Raw genomic sequence first — 13,888 nt, forward strand, 5'->3', positions numbered from 1 at the left:
TGGGGAGCAGCCAAGACTGCACCACTCAGCTGGAGTGGCTGGCAGCGCAGCATAAATGTTGAACGTACCCCACTGCTATGGCACGGGGAGAGGCTGCAATGCCATCTCTGCTTCCCAAGGCTTTTCTCTCCTTCCCTGAATGTGAAGACAATCATTGGGAGTGTCTTTGCCTCTTGAGGACACCTGAGCCAGCAGACACCAGTGGAAGACCTTGGCTCCCCTAATTCCCTACTCAGCCCCTCCATGGGTCTATGGCAGGCTGTCTCCAGCAGGGATTGGATTTTGGGAAACGTGGAGCACCATCTTGAGTTGCTGAACCCATCAAGGAGGGGGAGCTCACCCATCCCTAGGGTCAAGTATAAGATTGTAGTTGGTTGTTTACAAGACAAAACACTCATATGTGTGACTAGTCCAAAGACGTTCTGTACTTTTGTGTGCTCATTCAGTTTGGGGGCTTTAGTCTCAGTCAAACAGCACCAGGATGGAAACTATTTTTGAATGCCACCATGAAAACGGCACAAAAATTGTCATCTTCATAGTGGTCCCGGACAGTTCTCAAGCTCTGCTTCTTTAACCTTCCTTGCCAAGTTGGGCTTGAAAGCTCAGCAGACCCTGCTTGAACTAATCTGCTGCTCTGTTCCTCTCTTTCAGCAGCTGGGAGCAGAGATGGATAAGATACTGGAAGCTGTGGTGATGTCCTCATACCCCAACAACGTGAAGCAAGGGCTTGTGAGGCGTGTCATTGAGGCAGCAAAGCAGCCCATGGACAGTGAGCAGTGCTGGTCCATGCTGGAGCTGTCTACCAAGCTTTATCTCACAGGGGACACCAAGTATAAAAGAGAGATCGGGAAAGAGGTTTTGGAAGTCTATGGCCACTACCACCCAGAGGAGTTTGAGGAGTTCTTCAACGTCCGCTTCCTGCTGAGTCTCCTCCAGGAAGGCTATGGACCTCTGGGGAAGAGAAGCCATTACGTACTTGATTATATCCAGTTAGGACTGCAGTTTGTCTTGGAAAGCCCGTCAGCAAACAGCATCTTCAGCTTATTGAGGATCGAGGTGCTCCGGAAAGTCTGTGAGAGGCCCAGCCCCAAGCAGTGTGCGAAGATCAGCAAACTCTTAACCCAGCATCCTCAGTGCATCCCCACCGGCAAACACCAGGTCTTGTTTTGCCAGCAGCTGATCCGGTGCATCGGGCAGTTCCAGTGCATCTCCGAGGGAGAAGAGGACATCATGCAGTTTTTGGAGCAGGTGAACAAAGTGAGCAGTTTGCTGCAGAGGATCTGGAGGACTCAGACCTCAGCCATCCTGCCTTCTTTGAAGGAGCTGTTCACTATCATTTCTTCAACAGGTAATTAAAAAAAACCAACAAAAGGCTGGGAATGTGAATGTTGGCTCTGATGAAGTCAAATTTGATTAGTTTCACATCTTGCATGGTTCTCCTCCACTCCAGAAATACAGCCACAGCTGGAATGTAATAAACAAGTATCCCTAAACGTTACCCAGGGCTTTAAGCTAGGAAAAAAAAATCCCCTGAAAGCACACAGAGTCTGTACACAGGCGTTAAGTGGGTTGAAATATTTGCAGCGTAAGTTTGTGTGTTCAGCATTTTCCAGCATCAGTTGGGCTTAATGGAGAGCACCTTATCTGCAGCTGGTTAGAGTGGGGCTTGAAAGCTTTTAGAAATGTCACTCTGATGGGTGACTTGATGGGACCCCATAGCCTGCTCCCTACCAGAAGCTAGGGACAAAGTTCAGGAGTTATTTCTCACTAGTCTAGAGACAGGAAGCTCCGCTGTCTCTCTGGAGGGTGGTTGTATCTTAAGGTGGGACAGAAGATATTTATCTGACTTCTGGGGCCTTTAGGTTATTGCAGAGGGTCACAGAAGATTTTTGGAGGTTCCAGGCTGGGCTCTCTGCTGGCGGGTGAGCTCCTGCTCCAGTTATTCCTAAGCCCATGAGGAGATGGGTTTTTCGGTGCATGCAGAGGAAATGTGGGACCCAGGGTTGGCCTGAGAACGTTGTTGTGCCTGTGATCTCTTCCTCCCTTGGGGCTGTGTATAGCTTCATGCAGCAGCCCATCTGTTACGACCCAGCCTCACTATGTGCTACACTGGGATTTGGGGAATTGTCCTCCTGGCACTGCTAAGTGTGGACTTCACGTTGCTCATTTACACCAGCTGACTAGCCACCCCATTTACAGAGGCAGAAATGGTTTGGCTTTTAGAGACGAGAGATGACCTCATGTGCCTGGTTTTCCTGGCAACTGACATTTTCACTGCTGGCGCTCATCCATGTCTTGCAGAGGAGCAGGAAGCACCATCCAATGCCTTGGCCAGCGTGGTCCAGTTTGTCCCTCTGGAGCTCATGGATGGCGTCATAAGAAACCTAACCAACGATGACAGCATCACCGATGTGCAAATGATGACGGCTATTGGCAGGTAGGAGAGGTTGCATTAGTGAACGTCATTCTCGGTTCGGAGAAAAACCTGCCCCAAAGCTGCACTCTGTTCTCTGCGTGCTTTTATCCCAGCCACTTTGGCTGGTGCTGTTCAGTGAGGAGTGTCTGAGGAAAGAGGGAATTTCTGGATCCTTCCTTCCAGCCCTGAAGGCCTAGAGAACTAGAGTAAAGACATTATTGTTAGTAGTAGTAGTATTTGTTTGGCTTGATTTGATTTATTTTTTTCTTAGAAATAAATGATGTTACAGAATGCCCAGCATGAGATACCCTGAAAAGTTTTGATTTTTGTCCAGAAGCTGTTGAGGGCCTTTTCTTCACAAAAATCTCCTTCACAGAATTTCACGTTGATCTCCATCTCCCTTCAGAAGGACAGCATCCTACACCACTAGTCACTGCTAAAAATCTTGGAAAGGGAGGTATGCCCGCTGTTTCAGTGATCCCACCTTGACCTTTGTCAGTTGAACGTAGCGCTGCCGGTCTGGATCTTGGTGCTGTACAAAGCGTATCCCTGCTCTCTGTGCAGGCGGAGTCAGTGCAGACCTTGTCAAGGCATGACCAAGAGTGGTGACTGGAATGCTACCTGATAACGCTCAACCTGGTCTTTGCAGCACCAGTGCTGCAAAGTGAACACAGTCACCATGTCCAAGTCCCACAGCTCTTCTGCGCTCCAGTGCCTTGCTCCACACTTGCTCAGGAGTATCTTCAAAGATCTTAAGGGTCTTTTCCAACCTAAATGATTCTATGATTCTGTCTTCAACCCACGCTTTCCTTAGAGTTCTCCATTTAAATAGGTGATGTTCACATGCAGTCGCACATTCACTTAACCCAAGGAAGCTGCTGTGACTTGATCTCGCTGGAAACATCTCTTTTAATCTTCTTATTACACATGATTTGTGTGCCTCCCCCCACCCCTCAGCTTACATGACAGAAACACACATTGTTCCTGATGGGAACTTTCTGTACACAGAAAGCGGCTGCTTTTCTTTGGCTTGCTGGGGAAGGTCATGGTTTTCCCAGAGTCCAGAGCAACGCAAGACAAAAGATTACGTTTTCAGTTCAGTTCTTAACCCTATTCTCCATCTTTTTCTTCTTCTGGGCACCTGCTGCTGCAAGCCCCAGGTGATAAATCCTCTGAAGAGCACCAGCGCCTAAATATAGAGGTTGCAAAATCAATTGCATCATTCCTTAAAACATTCTTTGGGACACGGAAGGATGAGTAGATGATTACGTAGAGTTAGCCAAACATTAAGCAGAGCCTGCAAAATGTAATTAAAATCACTTAGAAATGCGGATGTTTTGGTGCCTGGTTTATGGCAGAAGGGTGCCCCAGAAAACTGCATGACTGTCAGCCTTTCGCCGAGCGTGTGCTCCATGTGTAGAAAATCAAAGAAAAATGTACAAGTTGAAAGAATCTTTCAGCTTAGGGTCCCTGACAAAGTGGTCCCATGCAGAAGTCTCCTCCTCCAAAAATGTGAGGAGTTTGGGAATAAAGGGGGGAATAAACTGGATGTAGGGTGGAGCTTCTGATCAAGCCTTTGAAGAACCAACAGTGGTTAGAAAAAAAAGCAAGCCTGGCACCTGCTGGTGTAAGTGCACACCACAGCTTCTTTTAGAGCATTTCTTTTGGAGTTTGTCTCTTTCCAGATAAATCTATTAATGTGCATCCATGACTCCAGAAGTACTCTACTGATTTGTTTTTTCTAAATGTTTTTTTTTCCCCTGGGGGTGTATCTGTTTCAAAGAGCCCGGGTCCAGCTGAAGAAGGCATCTGCTGTCACGCAGTGATGCAGGCACTTCTACATCTGGAAATCAGGATCTGAGCTTTCAAAAGTTTAGCATACCAAACCAATGGCTCCTTTGGAAAATTTGGGCCCTAATTTGTAGATCTTGCAATGTGGAAAGTGCAATGTGAATTTAAAATGGAATTTCTTCCTCTTGTAGCAACACAGGCAAGCAGCAGGCAGGACTGTAACTTAACCACTAGTGCTGGTAAAAAATAGCTTAAAACGGACAAGCATCTGTGTGGGTAAGTTAACTTTTTTTCATTCCAATAAAATAGCATGGCAAGGTAGCCAAATTACATCATTATTTGTAGACGAGGGCACAAAAAGATTTTTTATAAATGTTTTTTTAATGACGGTCCTTTTCCTTTCACAAATTCATTTGTATTTATTTTATGCCTGCGTAAAAGAAGATAGGGTGAAGAGGGACCTTTGGATCTCTGGCTCCATCTCCTTGCTTTATAGGCGTTGACATTACAGACCCCTTTCATGAATGTTCAACTCCACTCCTCACAGCAGGAGGGGCTTCTGCTCCCACAGCTCTTCTTCCATAGCTGTTCCACCACCGGGCTGCTTCAATGGTTCAAATCTCTCTTCTAATAGCCAGCCTGTATGTATTTCTGGCCATCTTATAGTTTATTTGATCTTGTGCCAACATAAATAGCTGAAATAGCTCTTTTGCCTCCCTGTTGTTTATTCCTTCAGTGTATGCAGGCAGAGCTGTCCCTTCCCATCTCTGCTTTCCTGCGGCTGTGCTAAACAAGCCAGGTTATTTTAAGCTTTTCTTGCAGGAAATGTTCTTCATTTCCCTGATCACCTTAACAGGCTTTTTCTGCACCAGCTCCCACTTCAGTTCATTGGTCTGGGACGTGGATGATGATGTTTGTGCACCATGTTCCAGGTGCAGTTCATCGTGGCCTTAGAGAACAGCTTGAGAGGTCATCGTTTTGCCATAGAAAACACCTTTTCCATGCACCACGGCATGGTGCTAGTCTTCCCCATGTCTACTGTTACACTGGGAACTTGTAGTCACCTGGCGTCTGGCTAATCGTCTTCAAGCAGACGAGTTACCGTCATGTAGCATCCCTTTCTTGCACGCATTTTGAGACATTTCCTCCCAGTTTTACATTTCTAATCCTGAGGGTTTTCCTCATGATACTTTGATCCTCCTCTTGTGTTGATAACACCTCCCAGCTTTGCATCATCACAAGTTTCCCAGCCATGTTCAGGATGTTTGTGCTAACAGCATTAGATCCTGAAGAACCTTGTTTGTAAACTCCTTTCAGATAGCCAGTCAGTTGTGATCTATTTCTGTCCTTTGACTAGGAATTCGTATATCCTGACAAACCTGACTTTGGCACTTATGGTAACCCCCTGTGGCATGCTGTCCCTTCTTCCCAGTCATCCCCTTGTTGCCTGCCTTCATTATAGGAACTGTATTCCTGTTCTTCCCACATAAAACACCACGCCAGAGTTAACAGGGTCATTAAAACTCACCAGAGTTGAAGTTTACCTGAGGGAAATGACCAGCTCCTTTTGTTTGGAGTTCATGAGCTCTTCATGTTTTGCTTTCACATCCGCTGCTGTTGCTTTTGTTTCCATTCTCAAATCTTTTATCTGCCTCCTCTTTGTCACCCTGATCAATTCCTTCCTCTGGCTGAAAATGGAGGCAGAGTATGTGTTTAGTTTGCACGTCCCATCTAGAGGCCATATCATGGCTTAATCACCACCACATCTTCTGTATACAGTGATTGCGTGGCTTTCCTTACTCTCCTCTGATGCAAATGTCTGTGGAAGCTTTTCTGGGATTCGCTTAATTACCCAGGTTAGCTTGGCTTGTGGTATTTCTCAACATCCCAACATATTCTGCTCTTCAAATTTTCTTTATTGCTAGCTTTTTATTTTTCCAGTTCCTTGTAGACCGCACTTATTCCTGCTCTTTGCCTTGTGGCAGTTAGTTAGCTGTGTTTTCTTCATCTATTTAGCACGAGATACAGGCTGATAGGCAAAAGGGACTGACGGGGTAAGACAGCTGGACTGAGGTGGGAGACCGGAGATCTGGGATACCTTCAAACTTAAGGTACTGAAATGGTTGGTTTGACTTTTGGAGATCCTCAGCCTTAGTTACCTCCCATTTTTGTTTAAATTTAAACAGAAACAATGTGTCATCACCTAGTCTGAGGTGTTTTTTTTTTTAATGAGTTACTTCTGTAAAGTACTTGTTACTTGTGGAAACATGACAACATATTTGTTGAATGGCTATAGAAGAAATTTGTTAGCTGTGACATTCAGGAATATCTAGCTTCTATTAGGGTTACCAGTATTATTTTTTTTTAACCTGTTTTTGGAAATCCATGTTTCTCATGCAGGAATTAAAAGATCTGTATCTGAGCGTTTTTTCCTTACCAGTAACAACACAGAGATCATACCGGTATCACTTGTTTTCTAACGGTGACAATGCAAAGACCTTGATCTACATCTCACACAGGTGACATATAGAGCATTGTATCAGCATGAAAAACTTGAACTCAAGTTGATTGATGTTACTGGAAGAAATCCCCACTTTCTTCTGTGGGCTTGGGTCTGTCCCTCTGACGAAGCACAGCATGTTGGTGACACTGGGGTAATTCCACTTCAGGCTCCGTTGTGCTTTGAGTAACATGTGAAACGCCTTATGAAGAGCTTGTCTCTTACTTGGTCATCCCACTGACCAGACACAAATTTGGAGGAGGTTTAACCCAGAGTGGAGCTTGGCTTTCACAACACGTGCATTGAGTTTCCTTTTAAGAGTTTGTATTTCATTTCAGGATGATTGACTGGGTGTCCTGGCCCCTGGGAAAGAACATAGACAAGTGGATCATTGCCCTGCTGAAGGGTTTGGCTGCGGTGAAAAAGTTTAGCATCTTGATTGAAGTTACTCTTTTGAAAATTGAAAAGGTCAGTGGGCTCTTTTAAACATGAATGTGAACAACAGCTTTCTCCTTGCACCTGAGGTATCTTGTTGCCTTTTAACTGAATGAGGATGAGGTGTGACTCGAGGTGTAGAGAAAACAGTGTGCTGTCCCCAAGGGGTTTTGAAGGGACCGTTGTGTCCCCTGCACCCTCTACGAATACTGAGTTGCTGTGTATGGCATGGTGGGCTGATACTGGTTTTGCAGCTAGGAATGATGTTCTCCAGAATAACCCGCAGTTCTTTAGGTCTTGGTATGCAGAGGTACTGATATCTGAAAGGTGATGAAATAAAAGAAGCCAAGGATTTTCAAGCCAACCATTTCCCTTCTTGAACTATTGGGAGCTCTTGTAATACCCAGCTTAGGGAATGTGACATGCTTTCCTTCAGCTGTGCCTGGATCAGTGCTGGTCAGCACGGGCAAGGCACATACACAGTCACAGGTCGGTTTTAAAGCCTGTGCCCCAGCCCTAGTTCATTTAGTAGTGCAGATAAAGCCCCCGCTGCTATTGCCATCACCTGTTTTGGCAGTGACTACTTGCCGCTCCCTGAATACCCTGTGACCAAGTGCTGAAATTCTTCACTTCAAGGATATCTTCCATGCCGTGGTCCTGCTATTCCCTCCCTTGTGTAATGGGGATAACGCCTGGCTGAGCCTCCAGTGGAAGCCAGCATAGAAGTTATCAAGACCATAATTATCAGTATTGGAACATTGTCAATAACTGCATTTGTCCCTGTGATCCCCCACGTGCACTGAGCAGTGGGAGAGAAGCCAAGTACCTCCGGCTTTTCTTTACCTTTCCTTTTGTTGTTAATGCATAGGAAAGGGACACAGCCCTTAAAATAACATGTGATTTTTGGAAACTCTCAGAAGTATAATCTGAAAGGGGTAGAGGGCATTGTCAATTTATGCCATTTTCCATAAATCAGCATAAATATCATTACTTAGCCTTTGAAAAAGCCCTTTGCTTTCTCTCTCTTTGCCTGAAAGGTTAATGATAAAAGTTCCAAATGCCACACTAAAACAGAAGAGGCACATTTTAGAAAATCCCGCATCCCTCTGTGCTGGCGCAGCCTCGCCCATCAGGAGGCACAGAGACACAGGGGTGTTACGGGGGTCTGCACCTTGCTGGGCCAGGCGTCGAGCAAGCCTGAAAGAGTGAGGAGGACTCACACGGCATTTTTCGGATGCCCTGAGGCGATGCTCTGGACAGGAGATGATTCTGGAGACCTGGCTGCTTCAATATCCAGTGTGGAGCAGGACAGACCAGCAGCTGTGGCAGACAGCCAGTGCTTTTCTTTCCTGCCAGCCCCTTCTCCTGCGTGTTGTGGTGCCATCCTGCCTTCTCATTTGCTTTATTCTCCCCCACTAGGTCTTCTCCAAGCTGCTGTACCCTGTCGTGAGAGAGGGGGCTTTGTCTGTCCTGCAGTATATGCTGCTGAGCTTCCAGCACTCGCACGAGGCATTTCACTTGGTAAGGTGGCATGTGGCCTCTCAAATGAGGACATTACCCTGAGCGTAACCATGGCGTAGGGCAACGTGGGTTGGAGCGAACCGAAGGTTCTGGGATATTGGAGAATATTTCCCTCATCTGCTTGATTTCACCAAGTGATGTAAACCCAACCCTGTCCATCCACTTGTAGCCTGCCCCGGCAGCTGCAGGTAGTCTCACCTGCAGCCCAGACAGCTTTTTGGGCACCATGGAGTCAGTGCTGAGGTGTGGAGGTAAGTCCTGAGCCTAAAAAGAGTTAGTTACCAGAGACAGAACAACCAACCTATGTCAGAGAACACGGTGCAGAGGAGAAATGAGGCTTTCTCCTCTGATGGCTCCTCCCATTTCCCTCAAGACTTACCAGCTTGATGGCTCATCCCCAGGGATAAATGAGAATAAAGCTGTTTGGGGCTTGACCTTTCTGGGTTTGGAGTGTTCATGCTCCGCTTTTTTTCTGTGGTGCTCTACTAGCTGGAGGAGTGATGTCTGTGGGCAAGTGCACCCCCATGGTCCTCTCTCAACTTCAAAGCCCACCAGCTGAGGATGCAGTTAATGCAAATATATTGGATGACCTGTCAAGCTACGCTGAGGGTCTCATCAGCAGTGGCTGCAGTGTTCTTGCAGTCATTTTCACCTGGTGTTTGCCAGTCCTGCAGGTGGAAGAGGAGATTCCTCTCTTCCCTGCTCTTGCTCTTAGACCACTTGCTTCTCCCAATCACTCTCCCTTGTGCTGAGCCATTTGTACGGCTGCGTGCTGAAGTGTATGGTGGAAGAAGCCCTGGTGGAACCTAACCGAGCAGAAACTGCTGATGGTCAGTATTGCCCAGCTTGGTCTGGGCCACCCACAAACCTGCACTATTGCTGCTGCCTGGAGAAGGAAAGGGGAGGAGGTGGAGCGGTGGCCTGGGGCAGGAGGGTGAGTGGGACTATGTTGACCCAGGCTGGCTTGGGATGTAGTTTCATGGCCAGGTTTAGAAGATATGGCCCTGTATTTGTTCTCACCCTTTCAGCTGAGGTGTGGTAGATATTGGTACTCTGGTTTTGGGATGCGTTAGGCAAAGCCTTTGCATTGAGAGCATCTCAGAGGGCTCAGGCAGTGGAGGACAGGGAATATATTCTTAAACAGCCCCTGGTGTTTCCTAATGTTATGGTTTAACCCCAGCCAGCAACTGGGTACCACGCAGCTGCCCACTTACCCCCCTGATCCCCAGTAGGATGGGGAGGAGACCTGGAAAAACAGTAAAACCCATGGGTTCAGATAAGAACAGTTTTATAATTGAAATATATTAATAATAATAACACCAATAACTAACAACAACATCAAAAATAATGATGATTATAATGATAATAATAATGTAACAATAATAATTGTAATGAAAAGGGAGACAACCAAAAACGAGAGAGAGATAAACCCCAAGAAAGACAAGTGATGCACAACACAGTCGCTCATCACCTGCTGACCCGTGCCCAGCCAGTCCCCAGCAGCAATCGGCACCTGCCAGCCAAGTCCCCCCCATATACACACTGAGCACGACAACATATGGTATGGAATATCCCTTTGGCTAGTTTGGGTCAGCCGTCCTGGCTATGCTCCCTCCCGGCTTGTTGTGCACCTCCTCGTTGGCAGCAGATGGGAAACTGAAAAGTCCTTGGTTTAGGGTAAGCACTACTTAGCGAGGACTAAACCACCAGCGTGTTATCAACGTTATTCTCATCCTGAATCCAAACCCCAGCACTCCACCAGCTGCTAGGAAGAAAACTCACTCTATCCCAGCCAAAACCAGGACACGTAAGCAGGTGCCTGACTGTCCATTGGCCTCGGTGGGCCCCTTCCCACGTGTGACTTCAGATTGTCACCAACATGTGGCACCCATTACCATTTCTTGAAGTGATGGGTCGTCTTACAAAGCACTGTACAACACCCGTGCAGTAAGACTTGACGACTGGATCAGAACACTTTCACTTCATGAACTCCCCACTGTTAAAAGCAAAACCCACTCTTAGCAGTATTTAAATCTCCTCTTTTCTTTTCTACAGTGATATTTTATATTTTATTTTGCTGTTGACACTAAGGCACGGCTCTGCTTCTTGCTGGCATCCCTGGAATGCTGTAATTAAAAAGCAAGGCTGAAAGCAAAGGCATGTTTGCAGTGATTGGACTGATAAAAGCAGTAATGGAAAATTACTCCTATTAATGTTTGATTTTATACTTTTTCATTAGAGTCCTTAATTTGGCTTTTCACCTAAAGTTCACAGAATAAACAGATAAGGCTGGAAAAAAGTAAGCTAGCCGACATTTTCATCTGATGTTTTTTCATTCCTCAGCTGGAGACACTTTAAATGAGCCTGAATTTCTTGAGAAACTCTTTGGTTTCTAAAAATAGGGTCATTCCAACGGATTGTCTTCAGTTGGGCGTCCAAATTTTGAAACACTCCAAAAGCTGTCGGTTGCTCTTGGCCTGAAGTTTCCATCTGCAGCCTAGCGAGCATAAATTTCCTCCTCTATTTTTAAAAAAAACAGTGCACAAACCTGTCTTGCTTTTTAGCTTTTTGTGTTTGCCCTGGCACTTTGGAAAGGTTTTGAGAATTGTTCCCATCACAGCTTGGCAAAATATTGGTACTGGGATTCATTCGCTTCCGAAGGAAACTTTCCTGTTGGAAGGGAAGTAGTTAAAATCTCCAACATTTTTTTTTTGGGGGGGGGGAGTGAGAGAGAGACAGGGAGAGAAAGAAGAGAGGGAGACTAAGGGAGGAAGATAGGATCAGGAAATGGCCAGACTGAGGATCCAGAGAATTCTACTCCAGGATTGTTCTGGGGTAAAAATAACATAAAATATAAATATGAAAAAGGTTGCGTAAGTGCCTGGGGTCACTCTAGCACATCTGCAGGGTTGGAAATAGGTTATTAATTCTCTGTGCAGCTGCGGGGTCAGCAGAGGGTGCCTGTGAGCAACGTATCATTTGCGTTTGTGCCTGCTTGTTCATTTTTAAATGTCCTCAATGAAAGCAAAATAACCCGTGCTATTTATGTGCCTGCCGCCACCCATCCAGCCATACCAGTTCCCGCTCAGTTTATACAGTATAAAATAAAATATTGCACACCAGACAACACTTCTTGTAGGCTAATTCATCTGTGTCACAGGTTTGGATCCCTGCGCTTGGCAGTCATCCTGTAACGCTCCTTTCCACCGTGCGTGTGTGATTCAGTAGAGGTTGGTCTGCACAAAGACTGGTCGTTGCAGCACGGCAAAGCAGCAGCACAAACTTGCAGGTGTCGTGCACCACGAAACCCTCTGAGTTCTATAGCGTTTGCACTACTGAAGTCAACAGAAGAGTTGCTGTTGAGATCATAGGGTGAAGGATGCGGTCCAGAAGGGGACTGAAGTCAACTGCTGTTGCCTGTCCTTTCTGCCTGGGGGTGAATCTCATTCCCCTGCATGTGTATTAAAGCTCTGCGAGTAATTCAGAGCCTTTTTTGATGTAGTGAATTTTCCTTTTCCAGCTGCTTCCTCACATCCCCAGGCTGGTGGCCTCTCTGAAGAAGGAAGACTCCAACTCTGCCACCAGCTCCCTGGAGCAGCTGGCTGAGCTCATCCACTGCATGTTCTTCCGCTTCTCAGGATTTCCAGATCTCTACGAACCAGTCCTAGAAGCAGTTAAAGTAAGACATGCACCTCTTGGGCATTTTTCTGTTTTCCATATGGAAATGGCATCTTAGTTCGAAGCCTAATGCAGAGGCACTGTCCTAGCAGTAGGGATGTCCTAACCTCAACACCTCAAATTGTGTAGAAGAAAGGGTTTCAAATTCTGAGTTTGAGCCTCATGTAGGTAAGCTGAGGGAAGGTCCTGATTGTGCCTGTGGGTTTTAGCTATAGCTTTAATCTTGCATGCCTCTAAAGTACTAATACTAGCAGCTAAACGCTTCCTCCCATGGGCGCATGTTCATGCGAAGAGCAGAGGAAACGAGTTGCTTGAACACCTCTAGCAGAGGAGTTTCGTAGTTGCCCATTCTTCGCATGGAAAGAGAATGATTTGTAACACAGAGCTTTCTTTCCAAGGCTCTTCCTATTCCAAATGAAGACCGGATTAAACATCTCTTGGGACAAAATGCCTGGACCTCCCAGAAGAACGAGCTGGCCTGCTTCTACCCACGCCTGGCATCCAAATCAGAGACGGGAAAGATCGGGTTAATTAACTTGGGAAACACCTGCTACATGAACAGCATCATACAGTCTCTTTTCATGGCTTCGGAGTGAGTTTTTGCTCCCTTGCTCCCACTCAAGACAGCTACAGAGGCTGCTCATTGCACCGGCGTTGCGTGTCCTGCACTGATTTTCCATCTGATGGTTTGCATCTCTGTTTTTCTTTTGCAGCTTTCGACATTCAGTGTTGAATTTAACCGAGGGCAACTCCCAGCCCCTGATGACAAAGCTCCAGTGGCTCTTTGCGTTTTTGGAGCACAGTCAGGTAATTATTTCATGTTCTAGTTATTTGTTTGGACTGTCGGCGGCGGAAAGGCTCGTCTCCAAGTTGCTTCCTGCCGACTCCAACGTACTGATAAGGAGCTGTGGATCTTGGTGGGTTTTTATAACAGCACAAATTTTTGTTTATATGAAGGAGACTAATTTTCAGGGTGGAGGAGGCAAGTTCCTATCACCCATGAAAGTGAGCTGTGTTCACATCAGGCTGCCTGTCTTCAGCCTGTGGTCTTCCTGGGTTGGACTTCTGTAATAACAAATGGTTTTGACGATGAAGTCCATTTGGTAATAGTTTACGTATGTGGCCAGTTGAAAAGCCTGTTGATCTAAAGCAGAGGTTTTTATTCCTTGCTGTGCAATGAGGAGGAAGACTGGAGCAGCTCGCCTGTCCCCTTGCTTCACAGTAAAGCACAAATTATCAGTGAAAATTGCCTTAAAAGTGGTGTAGTAGTAGTAGTAGTAGTAGTAGTAGTAGTAGTAGTAGTAATAGTAGTAATAATGATCCCCTTAGATTCCAGATGCTTTGAATCCTCTGTATGTGAGGGAAAGTAAAGTAAAAATAACACCCTTGAACAAATTAATTATGAATGCTTTCTTGACAAACATGGAATGTAATATGAGTGACTCCTGGAGATACAGCTAGGTCATATCTAGCTCTTCTCTTGAAATTGTAACTTTCTGTCCTTAGAAAGACATAATTTTGAAAGTCCAGGGAATTTTCTCTTGCTG

At 46.0% G+C, this 13,888-nt stretch overlaps 1 protein-coding gene across 9 annotated transcripts in view; it reads left to right on the forward strand.

Moving 5' to 3' along the window:
- The window catches only part of USP35 (ubiquitin specific peptidase 35), a 29,936-nt gene that overhangs the window by 11,038 nt on the left and 5,010 nt on the right, over positions 1-13,888 (forward strand). For 6 of the 9 annotated variants that reach the window (XM_080374794.1, XM_080374793.1, XM_080374788.1 and 3 more), the window contains 7 exons: positions 652-1,348; positions 2,302-2,437; positions 7,046-7,175; positions 8,562-8,663; positions 12,184-12,342; positions 12,740-12,933; positions 13,055-13,148. In XM_080374794.1, the coding sequence (XP_080230920.1) occupies positions 667-1,348; positions 2,302-2,437; positions 7,046-7,175; positions 8,562-8,663; positions 12,184-12,342; positions 12,740-12,933; positions 13,055-13,148 (1,497 nt within the window). In that variant the 5' untranslated portion in view covers positions 652-666. The remainder of the gene's footprint in view (positions 1-651; positions 1,349-2,301; positions 2,438-7,045; positions 7,176-8,561; positions 8,664-12,183; positions 12,343-12,739; positions 12,934-13,054; positions 13,149-13,888) is intronic. The other 3 variants (XM_080374795.1, XM_080374796.1, XM_080374789.1) reach the window with 1 other exon arrangement.

This window comes from Falco punctatus (genome assembly GCF_963210335.1).
Source record: "Falco punctatus genome assembly, chromosome: 2".
In the NCBI taxonomy this organism is placed as follows: Eukaryota; Metazoa; Chordata; class Aves; order Falconiformes; family Falconidae; genus Falco; species Falco punctatus.